At 52.9% G+C, this 24,688-nt stretch overlaps 1 protein-coding gene across 1 annotated transcript in view; it reads right to left on the bottom strand.

Annotated features, from left to right (window-relative positions):
* The window catches only part of Tgm2 (transglutaminase 2), a 28,467-nt gene extending 11,043 nt beyond the window's left edge, over positions 1-17,424 (bottom strand). The window contains exons 1-8 of the mRNA XM_021663920.2: positions 17,290-17,424; positions 14,280-14,459; positions 10,037-10,279; positions 5,750-5,868; positions 4,068-4,196; positions 3,171-3,348; positions 944-1,079; positions 231-334 (exon numbers count right to left, since the gene is read on the bottom strand). Of these exons, the coding sequence (XP_021519595.1) occupies positions 231-334; positions 944-1,079; positions 3,171-3,348; positions 4,068-4,196; positions 5,750-5,868; positions 10,037-10,279; positions 14,280-14,459; positions 17,290-17,299 (1,099 nt within the window). The 5' untranslated portion in view covers positions 17,300-17,424. The remainder of the gene's footprint in view (positions 1-230; positions 335-943; positions 1,080-3,170; positions 3,349-4,067; positions 4,197-5,749; positions 5,869-10,036; positions 10,280-14,279; positions 14,460-17,289) is intronic.
* Positions 17,425-24,688: the final 7,264 nt, after the last annotated feature.

Genomic DNA, 24,688 nt, shown 5'->3' with positions numbered 1-24,688 from the left:
ATTTGGAATTGCTGGAAACAGTGGGTGAATGACGGTCCTATTTTGGGAGAGGGTGAAGATGTTGCTTTTTCTTAATTGTTCGCACCATCCCTAAAGAAGTACACTGTGAACACACAAATAGGGGGCTGCCACGTTATTACTGGCCTTGGCTCGCATCTCGGTCCCACCATGGCGTAGCTTCTCCATGCCAGCTCCCTCCCCGCCTCAGGAATCATGATGTCCCTGCCCACCTTCGCTCTTCTCCTGTGGTGTGGGGTCAATGGCCTGCCACCCCTCATAGCCCGGCTGTAGGTCCGGCCTGGTCATCCAGGACTCCACCCAGCAGTGGAAATTCCTAGTTGGGGACAGAGGTGGAAGACAGACAGTTTTTCTGTCACTTCCCACAAATGCTACTCACCATGGCCTACAGGAGACCAGGAAATCCTAGACCCACCTCTTTGTCCTCCCTTGGAGCTGTCTCCATAGCAACCTCCTTAGTGGGGACTCATTCTTGTCCTCTGACCTTGCACTATCTCTGAGCCCTTTCAGCACCTACAGGTCTCACTGACTAACCTCTCAATTCCTTGGTTTTAGCTCTTTTCCTGCCCTCAGTCCTTGCCTGGTCCAGACCCTCCTCTCCACCCACGGGAACACCCCTGCTTTAGTTCCCCACTCCATCCTGGTCTGTGATTGGCTCAGTCCTCTCCCACTCTGAAGCTGAGTGGCCCCAGAAGCCAGCCAGATCCCAACTCACATTCCAGACTCCCACCCTCTCCCTGTTACCCCTGCCATCCCTTCCAGGGTTGCCTGTGGTGGGCTTCCCGCCTCTCAGCTGACTCCACCCGGCTTTCTCCAGCCCAGTTCCCCTACTCATTCCTGGTCAGCAGCTGAGGCCCAGTTCAATCGTGGCTAATTCCAGGAAGCTTCACGGGTGCCCCCTCCCAGCCTTCCCACGACCTCTCACCAGATCATCTCGCTCTTGCTGCTCTCCAGCTCCCCGAACTCATTGCGGAAGTACTCGATGAGCAGGTTGCTGTTCTGGTCGTGGGCCGAGTAGTAGTTGGTCACCACTCTGGTAGGGATGCCAAGGCACCGCAACACTGGGGTTTGGACAGTGGGGGGGGGATGAAGAAGGGTACACATTGTTGCTGAGGCTCAGGACAAAGCTGCCCAGCTCAGGCCTCTGTAGACCCCTCTGCACCCCAGGGAACGATGGGCCCAATGGCCAGGTGGTAAAGTTATGTGCCTGCCACTCTTGCCTGGCAATGGTGCCTACCTGGCTGGTTACCCTGTGCCCACCATGTCCCTCTCTCATCACTCTAAACTATAAATAAAACCTTCAGTGGCCCCCCATAGCACTGGACATCAAAACCAGATCTCCACTGGGGCCCTGATTCCTGATCACCTCTTTCCAGACTCCACTCCAGCATTCCTCTAGCCTGCAAGGCCCAGCAGCAAAGGGCAGAGGATGTGAGAGGTCAGAAAGGCCCAGGAACAGCAGAGGGCGGAGCAAGGTGCTAGGTGCTCTGTGTAGACTAAGCTCAACTCAGAAACTCAACACAGACAGGGGTCAAGAATCATGAGTGTCTCCCACCCCCACTTTAATTTGTTTTTAAGACAGGGTCTTATGTATCCCTGCTTGGCCTAGCTATGCGGTCGAGGGTGACCTTGAACCGTCGAACTTTGAACTTCTGTTCTTGATCCCCCTGCCTCCATCTCCTGTGTTCTGAGATTGCAGGCAGGCGCCCTGTGGTGGGGTTCAAACCAGGGCCTTGTATATTCTAGGTAAGCAAGTGCTCTACCAGCTCTTTTGTTTCTTTGCTTCTTTGCAAGGGCCTTGGACCCACTAAGCAAGCAGGACACAGCCCTGAGACATGCTCAGCCCTTACGGTAAAAGGGATAGATTCTCAGAAAAAGAAACTGAACGTCCAAGAGATGGAATCAGAATGAAGAGTCCAGTGAGCGCCAGCCACTGGACTCAGGTTTTACTTTTCCTTTTGACTGACTGTGAATCTTTGAAGTAGGAGGGGGATGCAGCCTTTGCCCTACATTGGCCCGGGAAAGAGCTTCCCCAGATGGCCCTGGCTTCTGGCCAGGAGACACAGACGTGCTTGGAGGGGGAGGGGCAGCAGTGACCTGCTACCTCTTGCCTGGTTCCTGTAGCCTCCGCTGAAGCTGGTGTAAGCCCTGGCTAGGCCTTGTTGCACACGCAGTGTGCCTCTGGGCGCAGGCAGGAGACTGTGTTGCCTGTTTGCTGTCCCAGGAACAGTGACCTGAGAGATGTCATCACCACAGTCTAAGGACATGGGGCTTCCCCCTGAGCGGTGCATACCTGGTTCAGGGCAAGACTGTGCCCTGATCCAGCTGTGTGACCTTGGGCAAGTCACTCCCCTCTCTCTTCCATTTCCCATTGAGGAAAAGGAGCTAATAATAGCAGCTCGCTAGGATGTGGTGATTCAGAGAGACGCAAGGGTGGGGAAGTGTCATGTATCTGCCTAGTGCCCGGAGCCACACTGGAGGGCACTATGGGGCAGCCAGCATGTCACATGCCCTCCAAGGCAACTATCAGTGTGGTTGGTGCTGCTGACTGTGGAGTGCTGAGAAATGCAGGGAGCCACCAAGATGCCCTGGAACCCTTGACGTGTGGGCACCCCAGCCAAGCCATTCTCGGCCTGAGGCTCCTTCCAGCACCTCAGGATGTCCACACTGCCGTGGCATTGTCCCAGGCCTGCAATAAGTTCATCACTGTCGCCTCTATCTCTCAGATGGGGAAACTGAGGCTTAGAGACCCTGGTTCTCTGGCCTAAGTCCACCTACAGACGAGAAACAGGCCAAGCATTGCTCCCTGGGTCTCTGAGCCATGGAGTTGACTGAGGTCCCCTTGTCTCTTTACATGCCAGCCTGGAAGGTGGCCACAGCCAGAGACAAAGGCACCTAGGTGGGAGGCAGGGATACCTAATCCCTCCAGGAGACTTCAGGAGGTCCCGTGGGGAGAAGGTGTCATAGGTCCTTGAGAAAGGAGCCAAGGTATGGGATACATGGGGAAAAGGGAGGCAGGAAATGGGCTAACAAGTTGCCCCATTCTCCAGAACCCACAGTGTCTTAACGGCAGAAACAGTACTAAAATGGTGTCTCCCTGTGTCCCCATGGACCTACTGGGACTGGCCACAGACTGCCCAGCTGCAGCTCACCTGTGCAGGCCACGGCCGCGAACACCCAGCACTGCCCGTACTTCACTTGCTGGCAGCCATGCTCCTTCCAGCGCCTCAGGATGTCCACACTGCCGATCCAGGCCATGGGACTGACACCATCTCCATAATTGTTGTCCCAGCGGCCCAGAAGCACACCCTGGTCATCATTGCAGTTGACCTGTAATCAACAGAGCATCATGGGAAACAAAGCCTGGGCCAGGATGGTGGGTGGGTCAGGGGGAGCATGCAGACAGCAAGGCATCAAATCAGGCCGTCCCAGAATGAAGGGCCGCAGAGGCCGTGTGCCACAGTGCAGCAGATGGGGTGTTAGGGATAACTGGGGGTGCAGCCAAGGGCTCAGGAGACAGAATCCTAGCAGAGCTGCAGCCAAGGATTCGATTCCCGGGGCTGAACCTGCCCTGTGAATCCAGGGTCACTCCCAAGTGGCACAGTGTGATTTGAGTTTCACAGACACCCATACTGGCCCCATTTATCTCTAAATGCTCATCGCTTCCAGAACAGAAACCAAATTCTGGTCCTCAGCCCATAAGGCACTGTGGCGGATGCCATGTGTGTGCTCTGGCCACGCCCACCCAGCTCTTTCTGAACCTACCCACTCCCCTTGCTCACTCTGCTCCAGCTTCTCCCCAAGGCCTTGGCATTCGCTATCTATCTCTTCCTCCCAGTCAGGTCTGGGGAACCACACCAGGTTTAGAGCCAGCTCCACCCTCACGCCCAGGACATTAGTGGCTGTTGGTCAATATTTGCTGGGTGAATGGCTGAATGAATTGCACTGGGAACCTCGTTTGTGTAAAACTTTCTAAATTCCTTTTGCCGAGACCTTCTCCTGCCCCCAAGTCCTCCTCGTCATCCCAGAAGGGAGTAACTCCCACTCACCATGCCGCTCACCACCCGGCCCACATAGATGGGACTGCTGCGGCGTGAGCAGTCCCGGCTTCGGTCCTTCAGGAACTTGGGGTTCACATCCAAGAGCATCAAGCAGGAGTCCAGGATCCCATCTTCAAACTGTGTCCAAGCACACCACAGAACAAGAACATGGATTGCCAGCCTCAACAGGAAGCTGTCCTACACCCCGACAGCTGCAGGAGCCCCACTCCATCTCACTAGTGAATGGGAGTCTGGCTGGTTCCAGACATCCCCAGGATGCCAGCTGCTGAAGGCCTGGGAAGGAACAGTGTGACATCCGGGGAACAAGGGTATGAAGAGGGGGAGGGGCACGCCCATCCGGCACCTAAGCATTCTCCCTCCTACCTTTGCTCCTCATCTTGTGGTGCCATTCTGGACCAAGCTCTGCCCCAGCATGACCTTCCCTGATACAAAACAGCCCTCTAGGACTTGCTGTGGCTCTCTATTGCCATCAGCCCAATGGTGCTCAGAGACATTGACAACCAGGATTTTCCACATCTCACCTCTTAGGGCTTCTTTACCCACAGATCCCTTCTCAGGCAGGATATAAGCTTGCCCACCTCTGAGTCCATCCCACAGCGCTTGCCTCCGGTGTGGCAAACTCTCCCTTGTTCTTCAAAGCCCAGCTCAAATGCTTCCTGCTTCTAAAAGCCCTCCCTGATGGCCTCCTCTCCCTTAAGTCTTTGCAAAGCAGAACCTTGGAGGTCCCAAGGCAGGGATGTGACCCTGTTTCTCGGCGAGAATGCAAAGCCATGGGAGCAGAGGATGACTTGGGTGGGGTTTATGTGTCACAGAGACATGGCTCCCTTACTCCCACGGCCCAGCTGCCTGTGCTGCTATGATCCCTCATGAGGAAGCTGTGGTCGGCATGACCCGGAGGCGTACAGCAGGACTTCCCTACCCTCAAGGAGAGCTTTCTGGGTCTGAACCTCAGACTCTGATCCAAAGGCTGCAGGGAGACGGCTCAAGATGGGCTCCACCCCAGGAGACCCCCGACATACCAGGAACTGGGTGCTATGGTTCTGCTTTATAAGTTTTTTTTTTTTCTACAAGGTCAAGAGGTTTTCTGGGAGGCTGGGTAATGGAGAAAATGAGACCTGAGGTTTACAGAACCCGGCCCTGGCTGGGAACCGGAAACTAGAGAACGATACCCAGCCGTCTGCATTCAGCCCAGCCCAGACACCACAGCCTCGCACTGGCTGCTCTCGATTGAAAACCTGGTGATGGTTTTTCATTCCAGCCATTTATGTGTTAGGCTTGTTTGTTCCTGAGCAGTGGCTGATACAAGCAGATGTTCTCTGGACAGCCAGAGAACATCCTGGGAATGCCTTGAGAAGGTACGCTCCAGCCCTACCCAGATCTGCCTTCTCCGACGGTCTTCACTCTCCTCTGAGAACCCCAGCCGGCTTCACTGCTTTACAGGCTCCCCTGATCCTTGCCCCACCCTAGTCCCGGGGGTGCTGCCTGTGCTGGTCTAGGCAGGCCTTAGGTCTCTCTGGGCCTGCAGCTATCTGGGCACCCTAATGTCTGGGCATTCCTAATAGGATGGAATGGGTGACTCGGCAGCCCACTCACGTCTTGAAATCTCAGGCTCCCCAGACACAGGCTGCTTGGGACACAGCAGTCACCACGAGGGGCAGGCACTGTCCTACCTGCCCGAAGTTCCAAGGCACGCTCTTGATGAACTTGGCAGATCCCTGGTAGATGAAGCCCTGCTGGGTAAGGACATATTCCCTTCGCTCCTCCTCTGAGTCTAGGTACACGTCATCCGCTGTGGACGGAAGAAAGGGGTCTCAGCTTGAGCGGGCAAACCAGGGGCCGTGCAACATGGCAGCTGGGAGCTGACCCCCTAGTCCAAGCCTCTCTCAATTAGAGAGGCTAGTCATCAGGTCACATCATTTGGAGACAAGCCTGTCACACATCCACCTTCCCAACGTGCCCGGAGCTGTGCTGAGAGCAGAACACACATGAATCTACTTAATCTTCCACGAGCTCTATGTTAAAGAAAGACAGGGAAGCCGAGGCAGTTGAGAAAGGTAACATCCAAATGAGTCATGGGGAGGGCTGGATTAGAAAGCCCTTGGTGCTTGATCTTGATGTTATTTTTTTAATTTAATTTAATTTTTTGTTTTGTTTTCAAAACACAGTTTCTTTGTGTAGCTCTGGCTGTCCTGAAACTCCCTCTGTAGACAAACTCACACACATCCACCTGCCTCTGCATCCCGAGTACAGGGATTAAAAGTGCACGCCACTACCTCCCAGCACTGATGTTCATTTTCGATGTGACCTGGGCCTTTGAGCCCACTTTAGCACCTCTTGGAACTGCCTAAAACTGAAAGGTGTGGCAGATGTGAGGTGCTGGGAACAGAACCCGAAGCCAGCCTGGGAAGGTCCTGGACTCCCTGGGGAGAAGGCACCAGAGTCAGAAAGACATGAAGGAAGGGTGGCTACAGTCCCAGGGAGTGGAGCCTGGCAGCTTTGGGATCAGGGTGGCTCCCTGAGACACGGCTGAGGAGGCTGGGGATGGCAACATAAGCGAGGACACAGGTGCTGAAGCTTTGTCCCAGACAAGATGTGGGTCACAGGATTCCCTGTGATAAGTGGGAAAGACAGGGAGCCAAGGAGGCTGAGGCTTGGTGGTCAAATTGGCTTTACAATGTCTGCCTCAAAGGTGGGGAAACTGAGGCTGGGAAGGGAAAGCCAGTGCCTCGTGATGACTCAGGTGAGCCCTTGGCCTGGCTTGGGTATCTAGTATCTACAAATTTCTCCTGCCATCACAGAGAAAATTCAACTATGGTTGATGTCTTAATATCACACAATGAAATGTTCACTTAAAAAAATAACTTTTGAAGGCAGGGTCTCTAGGATCCTAGGCTGACTTCAAATCCCTTATGTAGTTAAAAGTGACCTTGTATTTCTGATCCTCCTGCCTCTACCTCTTGAGTGCTGGGATTACAAGTGTCTGCTACCCTGCCTAGTTTTTGTGGTGCTAGGGATCAAACCCGGGGCTTCACATTTGCTAGGTTAGTACCCTAACAACTTAGGCACATCCCAGCCCTTTCTTTTTCTTTAAAAGAAATAAAAATGGTCACGGTGCCTAAAAGAATGGCAGACTCTAGTCCCCGCTGGAGAAAGAGTCCTAGGGTGCTATGAGGCAAGGTTAGACCTCCAGAGAGAGACCTGTGCAGTGCCCAGCATCTCTGCGTTCCAGTTCTGAGCTCTGTAAACACTGAGGAGGGAGGGGGAAAGAGAAAGCATAATTCCAGGCTACCACATGGAATGTGGTTAGCACGTGTGGTATCAGGACTATGGCTCTGACTTCTGGGAAAGTTGAGAGCCCTGGGTACACGAAGCCAGAATCCTGCTGGTACTGTTCTATGGCCTTGGATCCAGCGCAGGGGCTCCCATTTCCAGGCAGAACCAGCCTTTCCCATCCATCCTGAATATTTCCTCCCCTACAGCTGTCCCCTCCAAAGCCCAACTTCCTGCCTCTCCCAGGCCCTGCTGTGTGGGTCACCTTAGTCACTCGTTGTTCTGCTTGGCTGGGACCTGCTCCAACATTCAGGGCAGGGTAAGGCTGAGGCAGAAGGGGGACATCCCCGGGAGCTTCCCTCCCTCTGTCCTGAGCTCCAAAACCCTGTGGGTTGGCAAGGATTCTTGCTTCACCCAAACAAACCATAGTTTGTCTCAGCAAAGCCACCTCTGTTCTAAACAATTCCTGCATCATGTCCTCTGGGAGACACCCCACAGGCCACTGTGGGTGACGTCAGGGCCATAAACAGGGCACCAGACGGTTGCAGTCCGTGTGGGCAAAGCACAAGGCATTGGGAGTGTTGGAAAGACTGGGCAGCTGTGTTCGGATCTGGAGACAACTTCCAGAGAAAGCAGATTTTAACCGATTGCACTATGGTCCAACTGAGGTTTTGTTTGGTTTGGGTGCTGGATATGGAACCCAGACTTCAAGCATGCTCAGCAAATGCTCAACTGAACTCCATCCCTGGCCTGCTCTTTACTTTTTATTTTGGGACAGGGTCACCCAGTTGCCCAGTCTAGCCTTGATCTTACAATCTTCCTGCCTCAGCTTTCAAGTATTAGGACTATAGGCCTGATAGCAGGCCTGGCCTTTCGTGTTTGGTAGAGGCCATCTTGGAAATAGCAATTTCTAAGTGCAATGAATGGGCCAATTTCTCCAGGTGCACATGGACAGGGTTGAAATTAACCCATGACTGCAGACAACTGAGTTCCCGGGGTAATGTCCATGTTCTGATAAAAAGGAGTGTGTGTGTGTGTGTGTGTGTGTGTGTGTGTGTGTGTGTGTGTTGCTTGCATGTATGTATGTGCACCACCAAGGAAGTCAGAAGAGGGCACCAGATCTCCTTGGAATGAAGTTACAGATGGCTGTTACCTGCTGTGTTTTGTTTGTTCAGGGAATCAAACCCTGATCCTTTGATTGAACAGCCAGAGCTTTTAACCACTGAGCCATCTCTTCTGCCCCACAAAATGGGAAAGAGGGTATTTTTAACTGGGTGTGGAAGCAAGAGGTCAAGGTCACCCTCAGCTCCACAGTGAGGTGGAGGCCAACCTGAATTACATGAGACCCTGCCTCAAAATAAGATTAATTAATTAAATAAAAAAATAAAAAGGGTGTTCTGGCATCCGTTAGAATTAGAAATAAAAGCCAAAGTAGGCATACCAGAAGACTTTTTAAAGCCTCCCTGTAAGTATGTCATAAAATGTCCCAAAATAGAGAAGAAAAGGAAACAAGCAATGATCCAGAGAAAGGGATGCCTAACCAGCAAAAGCCAGACTCTGGGCTAGCCTGGAAGGCTGCTGAATTCCCAGGCTGGATGGCCTGAGGGTCCCCTCTTGCCTCACCGTGTCAGAGCAAAAAGGAAACAAGACAGGCTGAATGCTTGCTGACGAGATGGGGAAACTGAGTCTGGGAGGTACTTCCCACCCTGGGAAGTACCCAGATTTTCCCAGCTCACCTCTCTTTCTTCCTTTGCCACTGTCCCTTAGCTGACTGAAGGGGCTTCTGAAAGCCTCTTAACTTCTCTTGGTCTCAATTTCCTGTCTCAGCAACAAGACTGAATGCTTGCTGACGAGATGGGGAAACTGAGTCTGGGGGGTACTTCCCAGGCTGGGAAGTACCCAGCTTTTCCCAGCTCACCTCTCTTTCTTCCTTTGCCACTGTCCCCTAGCTGACCGAAGGAGCTTCCAAAGAGCCTCTTAACCTCTCTGAGTCTCAATTTCCTGTCTTAGCAACAAGGATATTGAAATCTCCAACCCCTGAGCAGCTGTAGAAGGAGGTAGCTATGAGTCAGACCCTGGGCCTCTGCTGTGCCTCGCTCGCTTTCCCATCCTCCAGCCAACGAGGATGAGTATAAAGCAGGCCTCATGAACAGAGTGAGCACAGTGTCTGGCCCTGGCCATAAACTGGGTATTCTCTCCCCTAATTCGGACTCCTGAACCACAATACAGTCCTGTGCCTTGTAACTTAACCCCCAAGATAATGGTGTGAGTTAGTTACCTTGAGGTTTCAGTGACTATAGAAGAGTTTGGCCCTCTCTTACCACATGATGCTTTTGGCCATGTTGGGTCATTGAAAGAAGGCCCTCACTGGATGTGATCCTTGTTTTGATATTGTATCTCCCAAGCCCCAGCACTGTCAGCCATGTTTATAAACCATCTATGGGAGTCTGTGACAGCAGCCAAATGGATTCAGACACCTGGTTCCTAGTGCCGCAGGAACTCACGGGCCCCAGACCTGGAATACATCCTTTGGTGTCAGATGAGCTACCTGGCTTCCTTGTCTATAAACAGGGATGACAAAAGAATCCTGATTTTGAGGCTGGAGCAGGAGCCCCACCGAGTCCTCTTTGATACCTCGTCCACTGGTTCCTGCCACTCCCCAGCACCACAGATAGAAAATAGCTGACCTGGGCACCAGGCATTGAAGAGCAGGATGAAGTGACCCAGCACGAAGCTGGAGCCTTGGTAGCCGGTAGATGCCTCCAGGCTGAGGCGGTACTGGCCAACAGGAGCATTGGCAGGGGTGCAGACCTGCAGCGAGAGGACGTTGTCCTGTTGGTCCAGCACTGAGGCTGCCCAGGATCCCTCCTCCACGTCATCAGACAGTTGGAAGCGGGCCTTGGTCCCTGCCTCCTCGCTGGGAGCTGGGCCTGCGGAGAAGAGACAGCACAGCTGTGAGTGAAGGACAGGCAGGGCACCGTCCAGCCTCCCAAGGCTCCGGTCAAGGCCTCCTTCCACCTCTGGCCACTGGAGCAGCTCTGCCACGAGGCTCCGTCTCCTTAAGCCTGCGTCCTCATTGGTGAAGTAGGTCTTGCAAGCCCACCTGAAAAGCCATGATAAGTCTATAATCAGAGAGAGTCCCCAGAGAGAGGACAGTACAACCTGGGAGAGTCTCACTTGTCCGCCTCAGATCTGAGGTGCTGTCACTTTGGACAGGCTCGGCTTGCTTGTCCACGACACCAGCAGGAATGAAGGCAGACACTGCCATGGACCCTCAGTTCTGTCTGAATCCCTCTCCTGCACATCACTGTTCCCTGGACAGCTGCACACTCTAGGAGGGACCTGGGCATCTGAGATCCTGGTTATAGGCTGGGGAGGGGGCAGGAGATTGGCCTACTGAAGACCTTCCTGGCTATGGGTTCTAATCCCATGGGCAATACATCAAGGCCATCATTAGCCTAAAGCCTTGTACACCTTACACAGGTCTATGACTCTTTGGGCTTCCCTCCAGCTTCCAGAGAGTAGAGGGATGAGGCCTGAAGAGGAGGGCTCTTAGAGGAGCCTGGGTTTCTGAGATCTTGAGGCCCCGGTGCCTCCACACCATTCCATTTTGAAAGACGCTGTTTCCTGGTGGGTGACAAAGGTCCTGTGTCATGGTCTGCACAGACTTCTTTCAGGTAAGGGGTGGCCTGGCCCACGCAGGCAGGCCTGACTCACAGGCGGGCAGGGCTGGTCACTTGGGCAGAGAATGGAGAAACAGAGGGGCATTCTGGCTAGCTGGGAGGTGGCCTGGCAGTTCGTTTTTATTTCCTCATCTTCTCCCTGTGGCTCTGCCATCCGCTGCTGACAATGTTGAGCCTGCTCACTAAGGGGCTCCCTCCCAGCCTCCACCCCTCCTTCCTGTCTGCCAGCACCACTGCACCCAAGCCCAAATATAACCGTGAGCTAATAGGCATGGCACTGGCCTCAAGAGCCTGTCTGGGTGCCAGGGGATGGGTTGGAGGCATTCAAACCCTCCCTGACTTCCAGAGCTGCCATTTGGAAGGGAGCCAACCAGCTCTGGAACTCAAGAGAGCCACCCATCCAAGCCAAGACCCCAGGCCTCTCTGGCCCACAATTATCTTTATCAAAGAAACAGGCTTGGGCCACACGCCCCAGAAGGTCCAGTCCCAAATTTGCAAACTGGCTTGTAACTTTGTAACAAGGAACTTTGCTTCTCTAAGCTGGGGTTCTACTATCTGTGAAATGCGGCCCCTCTCTATCTGTGGAATGAAGTCATTCCTTCTAAGGCTGCCAAGAAGCTCTAAGAAGGCAAGCCTGGCACACAGTAAGTGCTCAATAAATAGTCACGATGGCTTGTTGTTCTCACTGCTGCCTCCTGGCACAGCCGGGGGCTTCAGTGAGGGCCTGTGGAAAGCATGGCTTCGGGGACTGTCCTCAGATGCAGCCCCTCCAAAGAGACAAGTGACATCTGAGTTGAGTTCCCAGGCCAGACAGCAGGCCTTGAGGGCTGCCACACAAGACAGACACTTTTAGCGCAATAAAATAACTTCACAGCTGTGGAAACTGAGGCAAAGAAAGTAAGGGTGGGTGGGGCGCGTCAGTCGTAATTGTGCCTGCAGCCCCGGCACAATCCTGACCACTGCCTTTCCCTTCTCAGACGTTTGGATGATCAATCATCTGGTCACCATGGTAACCTGCTTGGGCCAGGTCCCGTTGCCACTCTGTTGACATAGCATGCCTAGGGCAGGTCAGGAAACACATATCCTAGCTCTCTATCTGGGAACAGTCACGCATGCACTTATGTACACACACCTTTCTTCTGAGAGGGCTTGCTGGGTGACAGAAAGGCAAGGACACACTGTCCCCTGGCCCTCCCACTGCTTACAGAGCTGGCTTTACAAACTTTCCGGCTGTGATTCTACAATGCCTTCTTGGTGAAGCCGAGGGTTCCACGATGCCCACTTTAGACCCAGGTAACTCTAGAGGCCCAAGGGGTCTTGGCATTGCCCAGACCTTGGTGACAGGCTGGGCTGGGGTTAGTGAGACTTCCAGGGCAACACCCTCAATTAGCTTCACAACGACTCCCTTCACCCCCTCAGGCTGGCCTCATGTCATGCCTCTCCACCCTCCAAAAGGGGAGAGAGCTTCCTCCTTTAACAAGGGCTGTTTGTCCACTGTGGCCAAAGCCTGCTGCCGAGCCCACCAGACCCCAGTCTGCCTAGGGAAAAATAAACAGCGGGGGGCGGGGCCACAAATCCCTTCACTGAGTGGCTTGACCAACTAACACTCTCCCTTCTCTGGGCCTCAGTTTCCCTGAAGTGGTGGGACAGACTGAGCATGAACTAGAGAGTTCTAATGAAAAAGGAGGTCCCCAGCCAGGCTGGGGCTGGGCACTGACTCAAGCCTGGCCTGGTGGGGGCCTGGCTTCCTGGTATTGTCCCTCAGGTTTTCCTGGTACCCGGGAGGGTCTTGGATAGTGGACAGAGGAACCATGACTGCCTACAGATGGAAGTGACCCATGGGGACTGGTGAGCAGAGATTAGCTGTAGGGTTCAGGAGGTCAATGTCCTTCCTAGCACTGAACTCAGGATCCCAAGTCCCTTTGCTAGACTGCCCAGACCTGTGTAGAAGAAGAAGAAAAAGAAGAAGGAAGAGGCTGTCAGGGAGGAGAGAGGACATGGGAGCTTACAGGCTGATCAGGCTGACAGCTCACCTGTCACCATGTCACCTCGGTGCACCCTGAGGCCAGGCAGGCACTCAGGTAGACTTGATATTAAGTGACAGAGAGCCTCGCCTCACACTTGGGTAAGGAACGGAGGCCTTCTGTGCCTCTAACTACTCTGTGACCCACTGAGTGGGAGACTTGACCCTCTGAGCCTTACCTCAGCCTTCCCGTCTGCAAAATGGGAGCCCATTATGCTTCTACCCTGGGGGCATGAGGGTGGGTGTGTGGATTGCTCTGCTTTGTGGTGTCATCTTTCCAAGCACGATGCAGCCCTGAACAACCAAGTACCATCAACATTTCACTCTCCAGAGGCCTGAAGGCCAGACACTGGCTAGGACCCTTCGGTGGATAGAAAGGGACTTACAGGTGCTGAGGCAGGGGTGTCCCTGGGTAGGGCTTCATCTGTGGATGAGGAGGGAGGAAGAAGGGATATCCTGGCAGCCTGCAGGCCCCAAGATAAGCTTATCAACGGCCCTCAGATAGAAAGGGCCTCAGCTGGGCCGGGTCGGCAACTCCTACCTACCAGTCTTTCTACCCGCAAAGACCAAAGAAAGCTGGTCTTTCACACCCTTGGGACAGAATCCCAGCCAGATGGCCCCTTGCTGACCCTGAGGGAGTGGTTCTTTTCAGAAGCCAGACAACTGATTTGATACGCAAGGCCACTTTCCTAGAACAGTCAACCGGAGAGATTGGGAACAGGGTGGACAGGGTCCAACCTCCCTTTGCTCACCCCTGGAGCTTTTGGAGTGATGCGAGCAAACAGCCACCAATACCTACAGGACATTTTCAGACCCCTCCAGGGTGACTTGCTGATGAAACTCAGGCTCAGAGAGGCTAAGCAAATTACTCAATGTCACACAGCCGCTCGGGAGGCTGCCCCACCTCTAGTCGTCTGGGCTCTTTCCCCGCCCGCCACCCAGAGCCGGTGGGTTCCAGGAAGCCCTGGTGAAGAGGGACAGGGAAGTTGTCTGGTATGAGAAAGATGTGGAAAGCAGCAAACCAGCACACAGGCTTGGGAAGCCTGAGGCGGTTTCTCCCGCTCCCATTCTGAGCCTTGGTTTCTCATCTGTGAAATGGGGTTAACAGCAGCTGTGATTCCCACAGGATGGAGGAGGCCATGCAAAGAGGTGGGAGTTCGTCTGTCCTGGGCCCACCAGGAGCAAGCCATGCGGGAGTGGGGAGAGGGGGTCAAAGTTACGCACCAGTCACGGCACCAAACGTAAGGCTGTCCACACTGGCCTCGTAGCCACGGCCCTCGAAGTACAGTGTTATCCGGAAGCGCTGACCGCGCCGCAGCACCACTTTCTCGTGGCACAGGTCAGCCGTGTGGTGGTCACGGCCATTGGCCTGTATCTCGAAGTCACACCTCTCCAGGATCAGCTCTACGGAGAGATGGGGGATAGGCATGAGCCCCTGTGGCATCTCTCAGTGGGCTGTGGTCTCTGGTGGTGGCCTTCTCTAGACCCCAGTGACACTCTCTCATCTCTATCAGGCAGAGCCCTGACCCTTTCAATCCACAGCTACCCATGATCTCAAGGGTCTGGCAAGGCTAAATATCTCTAGTGCTTTTTTTTTTTTGCCTTTAGTCTGAAAAAGTGTTGCTTGAAAGTGTACAACAGAGGGCATGTGCAATCTCCAGTGCTTTTTTTAATTACACGGTTGCAAGAGGCCTTGTACACGTCCTAGTCATGTGACCACCAGCAATTCGAATTTCCTGGGCCTCAGTTTCCAGGCCCCACCTCATGGGAGCCATGGCAAGCACGGAATGAAATGATGTGTGTGAAGCACAGCACAGTACTTACCACAAACACACCTAGTCCACACAGCCCACCGCATGTCACAACCCTCAAGGGGTCTTTGGTTTTGATTTTGAAATTACTCAGCATTTGTTGCCAGAACCAAATAACTTTCCCCCTCCCCTTCCCTCCCCTCCTTTTCCCTTCTCTTCCCTTCCCTTTCCCTCCCTCCCCTTTCCCTTTTGTTCCTCCTGCCTGAGGACAGCCTGCACCATCCTGATGGCTCAGACCCAACTCTCAATGTACAGGAAATACCATAGACTAAGGATCAGACTAAAGGACAGAACCAGGGCACAGCCAACAAAATTCAGACTCAGCAAAAGGACCTGGCTTCCTTAACATATCAATTGCAAGAAGAAAAACAACAACAACAACAAACAACCCTGAAAGCTTGAAGGGACCTCTATTGAGAAACAGGGTGGTCCTCTCTGTTGTGATGCGTGGATCTTATTAAGACTGATTCTAAGATGATTTTAAAACATTTCCTATGAGCCAGCTGGGAGTTGAAGTGGTGACAAGTCTCAAGGAATTCCGCCGACTTGTCTCTGAGGAGGGTCGTTATTTTTTGATGCACGTGTTGACATGCTCACATCTGAGAAGAGATTTTCTTCCCAAGCATAGCAGAGGGGCAGGGAGGCAGAGGAAGGCTGGCTAGCGAAGGCGAGGGCTGAGGAATATATTCCACTGTCCCCTCTACCTTACGGATGTCCAGTGTTCTCCCAGATGAAAGGTTTTAAAATGACAGTCTGGGAGTATGTTTGGGACCTATGTTCTCAGTCTGCTATGCTGCTTTCTGATCCCAGACAAGTGTTCCTACCTCCAAAACCTCAAATGGTGCCATGAAGTAAAGAGAGGACCCAGCCCAGGAGAAAGGAGTGTGGTGTGAAAGTTCTATTTTGAGTTCCAGAAGTAGCTGAGGGCCTCGGCGGGAACAAGGTGACAGGCAGATGGGGGATGGTTGGGGGTCTGAGTAGGCTCACAGTTAGGACTGTGGAGTTCTTCGGGTTGGGAGTGGGCACAATACTCTCAGAGTTGTCCAGCTGGTGAAGGGCACATGGTTCAACTGAGGGCCAGGGCAGGGATCAGCCCAAATCATCCAGCCTAGGTGCGGGACCACCTCTGTGCAAGAATTCCAAATTGAGGGGAAATGTCCCTGAAGTGAGGGCGGCTCCAAGAACTACCTCAGATGAAATGCCTGTGATCCCTGGTCCCACTCTGGTTTGAAGCAGGACCTGAAGGTTGCCCCGGTAACGGCTGGCAATGGCCATTGCCACTGAGGAAGAACAGACCTACAAAATGCTCACTCTTGGAAAGAGGCCATTTCTCTAGAAAGCCTGCTGGAGACTATTCCCTGGGTTGCAGAGACAGGGTGCAGTTTCCTACTCTCTGGCTGAAGGGTACAGCAGGCAGGGTTCAGACTCACAGAACTCATGGCTTTCTAGGCTAGTGGGGCCCTGCTGGAGGGGACCCCAAGAAAGTAGACCCGGGTCCCCCAGCTTTTAGAAATAGGGATGGGAAACTGCCTTGGAGATAATAGTCCCTTGGATGACATATCACAGCCTGTTGAGGTTTCAGAAAATAGAGCAATCAAGGCTGCACAGCTGGTCTGGTCCTCTGGAGTTTCCCTGTCTACTTGCTTCAGGTCCCTCTTCATGCCCCACCCCCCCAAGTCCCTTCCTTGAGGTCACAGTGCAGGAAGATACCATCCCTGAATGGACTTGACCCAACAGTCAGCTAGGAGTCTGGTCCATAGTGTTAGGAATATCCTCCATTGTACAAGTCCCGACCCGTGTGTTCCCATGTGCTGCCCATGTACATATGTGCACATGTGAGACCATGCCTCACGAAGGAGGCAGGCAGGAAACGAAGAGGACCTCGGACCCTCTGCACTCTTCTCAGCCCTGGTGGCTGTACCAAGGCTGGCGCGATTGTCCCGAACTTACAGCAGGGAACACTGAGCTTCGACGGGTGGTCAAGGTCTGAGCTTAGAGACCATGAGGGCTTCAGGAGACTTCAGAGAGCAGGCAGGCCCGGCTTCAGCGGTGCGCCGCCAGATGCCGGAATGTTCCTTCGGCTTGAGGTCACAAAATCAGCCAGGAGAGCTGCACCCCTCTCCAGGCACAGAGGAAAGCCAAGAGCCCGCCAGCATCCCTGCGTGGCTTCTCTGTAGCTGGCGCACAGCAGCTCTAACTAACGGTGGGGAACTATGACAGTACCTCAGCCTTCCCCGTGCACCTTCTCCTAGCATTTTCACCTCAACCGGGGGCACCACTGTGCCCTGGGGTGGGGGAAACTGAGGCCAACAGCTTAGGGCCAGCAAGGTCCCTCCCACCGGCCCACCTGTTGCTTTCCTCTGGGGACTTGGAGACAGCCCTGCCTGCTCCCGACTCTACCTCCCGGAAGCCCAGGCACTCACCCTCGGCCATGGCCAGGCTAGCGGCGACAGCTCAGACGTGGCGGGACACTCGGGCACGGACCACCAGTGCGGTGCTGCGGCCCGGCCGCCCAGCACGAACTTATAGCCCAGGGCGGCCGGGCGGGCCCGGGAGGGGCGGGGCGGACACCCCCGGCTGTCGGTCAGGGGACCAAAGTGGCCGGGAGCGCCCCCTGCTGGACACAGGGCGACCTCGGCACAGACACCTGGACCGAGATGTACACCCAGATCAGACTAGGGCCACTCACTGAACATGAGACACACACACACGGATATGATTCACAGGAAAGACCAGTATCCAAGAACACATGCTCCTCCACACACATATATGCACATACCACACACCATTCATACCACACACACAAATACACACGTATGTACACACAACATGTGTATCTATACCATACATACATGCACAAAGAGCACACACACACATAAACAAGCAGACAGACATAGAGGTCCACACATAGCCCCACGTAAAAGAGCAGGTACTGGATGTGGGCGCTTATAGACTCTTGGCAGACAGAGGCACAGGTACTGGCATGTGGACACCCACAGACACCCATATCCTTCCTGTCCCACCCAGTCACTCATTCCGTTAATCCCCCACCCACCCATTGCTCTCTCAACCACGCATTTATCCCCTTCTTCCCTGTCCCTCTCCCTGTGCTCCCCTTTTTTGTCCCTAGCCCACTGTGAACTAAAACAGGAAGAGCCCCCTTCCAGGGACCCTCCCTGGGGACCAACTCCCAACCCGGCTCCTCTGAAGACAGCTTGCTATGCTCCCCTATCATCACGAAGCCTGAGTGTGTGTGTGTGTGTGTGTGTGTGTGTGTTGGGGTGGGGGAGAGGGCTTCCTGAAGAGTCACAAGCCTGTGGGTCTCCCTAGCCCCTTTTCTGGAACACTTTGCATGACTGGCCCCTTTGGCTTGAGAGGACACTTTGGGGCCCTATTTGAGTGTGACTCAGGGTGCTAGGACAAACCCACACAGTCCCTGGGGACCCTGTGGTCACCCAGCTTTATGGTGGTTGTTATAATGCATGGTGAAGGAGCACGCTGCCCCTGACCGCTAGGGGCTCAAGGTGTCTCAGCTCTGGGGGCCTCCATTCCGTCCTGTACAGAACGAGGACAGGAATTCATTTCTCACAGGTTTGAATGGGGCCTAGTCAAAATGGCCAACACCTAGGTCTCCCGAGCCCCGGCTGGCCTAAGGCTATCAGCCCAGACACAGAAGGGCAGAGACGCCTCTGCTGAGATTTCCCATTCCAGGAGGGTACATTCTTTTCACCTTTGTCACCACCCTGAGGACCTCAGAGAACAGGAATGCTATGAAGCTGTCCAGCCCCTTGTTACTTCTGCCATAGGGCCCACAACCAGCCTCTCTATGGCTGACATGGAGGCCTGTCACTCTGGCTACCACCGGTCCCTATTATTATGGTGGCAGCTCCCCCCTTCCCCAAAGTCCTGTCGGGGTTTCCCCACAGTGCTGTGGCCATCCCTACATTCTTTCTCTGTCTCTTTCTAAAGAACTGTCTCCACCTGAGTGGCTCAGGGGCCAGCACAGAGCTGGATCCAGAGACTTGGTTCCCAGTCCGGTGACCAGGGTCCCTTGCCCCACTCCGACTTCAGTCTTTGAGAAAGTCTGTGAGACCTCATGGGGGGAGATAAGACTTAGAAGTGCCTCGGTGATGGGGGGATGCCGGCCCCTGGACAGCACTGTGAGGAGCCCTTTGCCATGCTTGGCAGCCATTGGACTGTGCAGTGGTTAGAGCAGGAAGCGTGTGGAGGTCACTGTTGCTTGCGTGAGCATCGGCAAGCTCTCAGACCTCTCTGAGCTCTGGTTCCTCCCTCTGTGAAATGGATGGGTCTCCAGCTGGGGCGGGAGCGGGGCGGCGGATAGATATTGTTTACCCAGAGTTGGTCAGATAGCAGAGAATCAGTAAAATGTCACTGAAAACTTCATTATGAAGATGGCGTCAAGGATCTGGTGCCTGCTCACAAAGTAGGGCTCCCCAGGGGTAGGAAGCACGTCACAAATGCTGACCACTGTTTGCTGGGGTTGCTTCAAGGGCCTCCTGAGTCAGAGCGCTGAGTCCTACAGTCCTCAGAATGGACCCTTGGGTCTTGCAGTAGTGACAAAGGTGAGCTCTTGGACACTTGAATACTCCTTTTATGGCCATGGATCCCGCTGAAGCATCACTGCATGATTTTGCCACTTGTTAAGTGAGGTAACCGAGGCCCAAAGAGGGGAGGTGACATGCCTAACTTCACATAGTCAAGTGCATTAGAGGAAAGGTTGCTGCTGACTCTTCTAGGCCTCAGGTCAGCTCTGTCTGTCATAGGGGAGCCTTGGGGGCCAGTGTCAGTCCAGTCTACAGCCCTCAGCAAATGAGGCCCTCAGGGCTGTGGCTCCTGCATCTGACCTGTGATCAGATTTTGTGGCACCCAAAATGTCATTACAGAAAATCAGGGAGGGACAAGTTAGAAAAAATTCTGAAGGGAAAAATAACAAGAAAGGAGAAGAGGAAGGGGAAGATTATATTCAGAGCTTGAGCAAACCTGAGGTCACACAGCATGACTGGGCTCCCAGATGTTGTCCATTCCCATAGGGCAAAGGTTCCCTGGCCAGAGCTGACTCTGAGTTGCATGAAAGGGAGGGAAGGCTAAGCAAGGGTGGGACAGGGATGGGGTATGAGGAGGCCTTCCCTCTTCCACCAACTGTGACTAACGGGGATGAGCAGTATCTGGTGTGAGGAACCCAAGGTAGCTGGGCCACTCCCCTGAGTTGAGATCATGGTGCTGTGGGGCCTTGTTAGCACAGAGGGGGTGTGGAAATGTCAAGGGATAGGCCAGACCCCTGGAGAGGATCACATATCCAAGCTGCGGGGTGGTGGGGGAGGTGAATGAGGCTGGTGAGGGGTAGAGAATGATGGAAGGCCCCCAGCACTCCATCCAGAGGCTACATATGGGTGTGTACCGCCGTACCCAGCGTTTATGGGGACTCTGGTCTCGGCGTTCAGGTCCCCATGCTCACATGACAGATACTGAACCAACTGAGATACCTTTCCAGCCTTCCTGACTTAGCTTTTCTCCTGTCCCTGTGATAAAAATTGACTGATAAGCGCAACATAAGAGGGAAAGAAAAAAGGAGGGCCGAATGCATGCTGCTGTTCAAACCTGTGTCCACACACTCCCAACGAGGGAATGGTGCTGCCCATGGTGGACAGGTCTCCCACATCCATGGACTATGACAGTCAAGGTCATTCCCCCACGGGCATGCCCAGAGGTCTGTCTCCCAGGTGATTCCAGATTCCACATGACGATCAGCAGTAACCTCTGCAGACACTTTTACGTATGACACTAGCTGTGTCACAGCCCAGGAACAGGACACAGGTGACAGACCTAGTTTCAGGCTCAGCTCTGCCAGCTACTTCCTGTTGTGATCTTGGGTGTGTCACAGAGAGCAACTCAACATTGCCAGCAGGACTTTCTCACAGGAATGTCTCCTCAGGTGAAGCTGGGATCTTGGTTTACACAGCAAAGAATTCCAGGGCCAACCAGAATGAAGCCAAGTTGAAGTTTACTAGGCAAAGGACTGAGATGCTGGAGAGACGCCTCAGCAAGTAAGGGGGCTTACTGCTCTCACAAAGGTCCTGAGTTCAGTTCCCACAACGCAGCTTACCACTTGTAATTCTGCTTCTGGGATTCCAGCGCCCTCTTCTGGCCCCCACAGGCACTGCACACATGTGACGCACATACATGTAGGCAAAACACTCAAGCACGTAAAATAAAAATATCCTATAAAAGAGAGAGAGAGAGAGAGAAAGAGAGAGAGAGAGAGAGAGAGAGAGAGAGAGAGAGAGAGAGAGAGAAGCATTACAGGACACGTGCCTCTAATCTCAGCCCTCAGAAAGCAGAGGCAGAAGGATCTCTGTGAGGCCAGCCTGGTCTACAAAGTAAGTTCCAGGACAGTCAGGTCTGTTAAATAGAATAAACCTGCTTCAAAAAACAACAAAACAAAAGAAACAAAAAGAAACATTTATATATATCTGAATGGCTTAAGTACAGCTATATGGAAAAACTGAAGGTCAGCCTGAGCTACATAAAAGTCTGTCTCAAAAAAAAAAAACAAGAAAAAGAAGACATTTAAAAATTACAAATATAGCCATAACTATGCCCATGAGCATCATAAAGTAAAAGCACACAGGCTTGCAAAAAGCAGTGTGATAAGGTGACAGTGAATCTTGGCTGGTTCATTAGCTGTTTCAACAATCGTGTTTGAGGTATCACCAGGAAGGGGTACCTCTTTTCCCTCCATACAGGCAATCTTTGCAACAGTTAGTTTGGAAGAAATATTGATTCCAGACAGTGACAGACTGAAATCACACCCACATCCCTCCTCCTGGCCTCATCGCTTTTCCTGCCTCAGTTTCCTCCTCTGTAAAGTGGGCAGTGACAATGGGACAGAACTCACAGGCTCTGCGAGTCTAACATCATACTTGGTGCCTTGAGCACTCACAGAAGGAGGCTGCTTATTGGGGAAAAAAGAATACTGAGGGGGAAAAAGAATACTGAGCCCCTCCTCCCAGAGCTTCAGGATTGTATGGGGGCTGGAAGGACCAGCCACCACTGATGCCACAGAGCTTTGCTTAAATGACAGGCAGATCCTTGGAGACAGAATGGTGCTTGTCCACCAAAAGCCAAGGGATGACTGGTAATGGTGAGGGATTCCTCTGGGCATGTAAAGAAAGTATTATAAAATTAAGAGTGTGGTGTTGAATCAGCCAAAACCGCTTTATATGGGCAGCATTTTTCTGGTGTGTGATTTATAACTAATGATACACATGTCGTGACGGGATGTGAACAAATGAGCGGCTGCGGTACATTAAGAGACAAAAGCAGAAGGCCAGGACTGAGTTTGGAGGCCTCTGCAAAGACAGTGGCCAGCAGTGCACAGCAGAGCTCACACCGGAGACCCGCAGTTCTCCTCACAGCACGTCATCTATTTGTGTACGTGTGAGGTCACACCAGTACCCACATGGAGGTCGGAGGACAACCTGTGGGAGTCACATCTCTTCTTCATGGTAAGGGTTCTGAGGACTGAACTCAGGTTGTCAGCCTTAGGAGCAAGAGTCTTTATCTGCTGAGCCATCTTCCTGGTCTCTCTTCTACCTCCCCAGACCCACATCCATGAAAGAGCTGGAAACTCACTTTCTACAGCATTGACTGTAATATCAGAAATCAGCCCGAGAGGGCGTTGATAAATGAGCCACGCCCAGGATAATTTAGCAACTGAAAAAAGGGGAAGAGGTAGGGGCCCCCCTGAGGAGATGGCTTAGTCAGTAAAGTCTTACCAATCAAGCCTGAGAACCTCAGTTTGGCTACCCAGAACCCATGGAAACACTGGGCACAGCAGTGTGCCTGTAATCCCAGCACTGGGGTTGGGCTGGGGCTAAAGCAAGCAGAACCTTGATGCTCATTGGTCAGCCTCCATAGTTCAGGTTCAGCGAGGACCCTGTCTCAAAAAGCAAAGGCAGGAGGGAGGAGCTGAATAACGCCAGACCCTTCACTAAGGGCCTAAGGGTGGTACTTGGGTGGGGGTGGGGATGGAGGTGTCATTTTCCCAAGTTGTCCACATTCCAGCCTTCCACTCATGCCCACAAAGCAACCCCAATTAAAGTAAGCGTATCAAGGGGGAGGAGACATTGAAGGAGGGGCAGTCCTGTTAAGGAAGGTAGAGTTCAGCAGGAGAAATGGGATGAGAGAGGGTGAGGAACGGGGGTAAAATCCCAGGGTGTGCTTGTATGAAATTTCCGAAGAGTTAGACACTTAAAAAAATTATTATTTTTTATTCCATTTACAGGTGTTTTGCCTGCATATATATATATGTACCTTGTGGGAGCCTGGTGCCTTTGGAGATCACAAGATGGCTTTGCATCCTGGGGAACTTGACAACTGATGGTTGTGAGCTGCCGTGTGGGGTGCCGGGATCAAATCCAGATCTTCTGCAAGAGTAGCCAGTGTTCTGAACTGCTGAGCCATCTCTCCAGCTTAATAAGTAAACAGACATAAACAATGGAATGAAGATGGAGAGCAAGCAAGAAAAGAAACTTCATGTGGACCTTGTCTCTACTTGCATTTTGCACACATGTAGACTAACAAGTACATGTACAAACAGACACACACATATACATTTTTTACAAGAGGTTTTCAAAAGACGTAGGACTAGGAGCGTGGCTCAGTGTCAGAGAGCTCCGTCTAGCTCGGCCCTGAACTGAATCCTCCGCAGTCTAAAAAAAAAAAAGACAGGAGTAGATAGTCCTCTGTGCTGGCCAAAAAGAATTCTGAGTCTTTGGTGTTGAGCAAAGACAGCAATTTGCAGGGCGGGGGTGGGGGCTCTACAGACCAGCCCTGTGGTGTGGGGACAGACGGTAAACATGTGCTCACTGTGTGAATGTAAACACGCAGGCAGGGTTTGGAAAAATCCGCATCGCTGGGAGGGGCCCTGGCTCCCGGCTGGGGGTGGGTTGTTGCCCTTAAAGGTTTCAGTGTTCCCTGGGAGAAGACAACATTTTGAAGTGGAGAAATGATCTTCCGCCTCACTGAGGTGAAGGTTAATTTAGCAATGAATGGTCTGTTCTGCCCTCTCAGAATGGGGCCTTCACAAAACAGGGATTCTCCAGAACAGAGGAGTGCTGGTGACATCAACCCAGAAAAACTTCTGTGAATATTGGCACCATTTCCCTGCTAAAGCCATAAGTGGAGCTGGGAAGAAAGAGAAGATTTCGGGGCCCCCACATTTGAAGACTGTGGTTTCCCAGCTGCACGCTGAACTTCTCACAGCCCTGTTTGCCGTGCCTTTAGAAAGAAGAGTCAGCCAGAGTCTCACTATGCTGGCCAAGAACTCATTATGTAGACCAGGCTGGCCCGGAATTGGTAGAGATTTGCCTCCCTCTGCCTCCGGAATGATGCTTACTGCTGGACCACTCCATCGCCTCAGACTCAAGTCCCCGAAAGCGCTTGAAAAAACGGGCACTTTCTATAAAGCCAGGTTCAGAGAAGCGAAGCAGTGGTCCAAGGTCACAGCGCACAGGAGAGATGGGATGTTACGGAAGATCACCTGAGTACAGGCGTGGATGACCGTCCAAGCCTCCAAGGCCCAGTGGGGCTGCCTGGGATGCTGGGGTCCTCCGCCCGGATACTGCAGGGTTGCTAGACTCCCTCCCTCTGACTCAGGGCTGTGTCTGCACAACACGCCCAGTTCAGTCATTCAGAGCCAAGCGCGCTTTCTTTCATGGAAACAAACGAGCCTCTAGGGCCCCCGCCGAGGTTGTAGGACTAATTCAAACACCTTCGCTACACTGTCTACCGCCTTTCCCC

This window comes from Meriones unguiculatus, chromosome 4, assembly GCF_030254825.1.
Source record: "Meriones unguiculatus strain TT.TT164.6M chromosome 4, Bangor_MerUng_6.1, whole genome shotgun sequence".
Classification (NCBI taxonomy): Eukaryota; Metazoa; Chordata; class Mammalia; order Rodentia; family Muridae; genus Meriones; species Meriones unguiculatus.
This window is presented reverse-complemented; position numbering and strand designations above follow the sequence as displayed.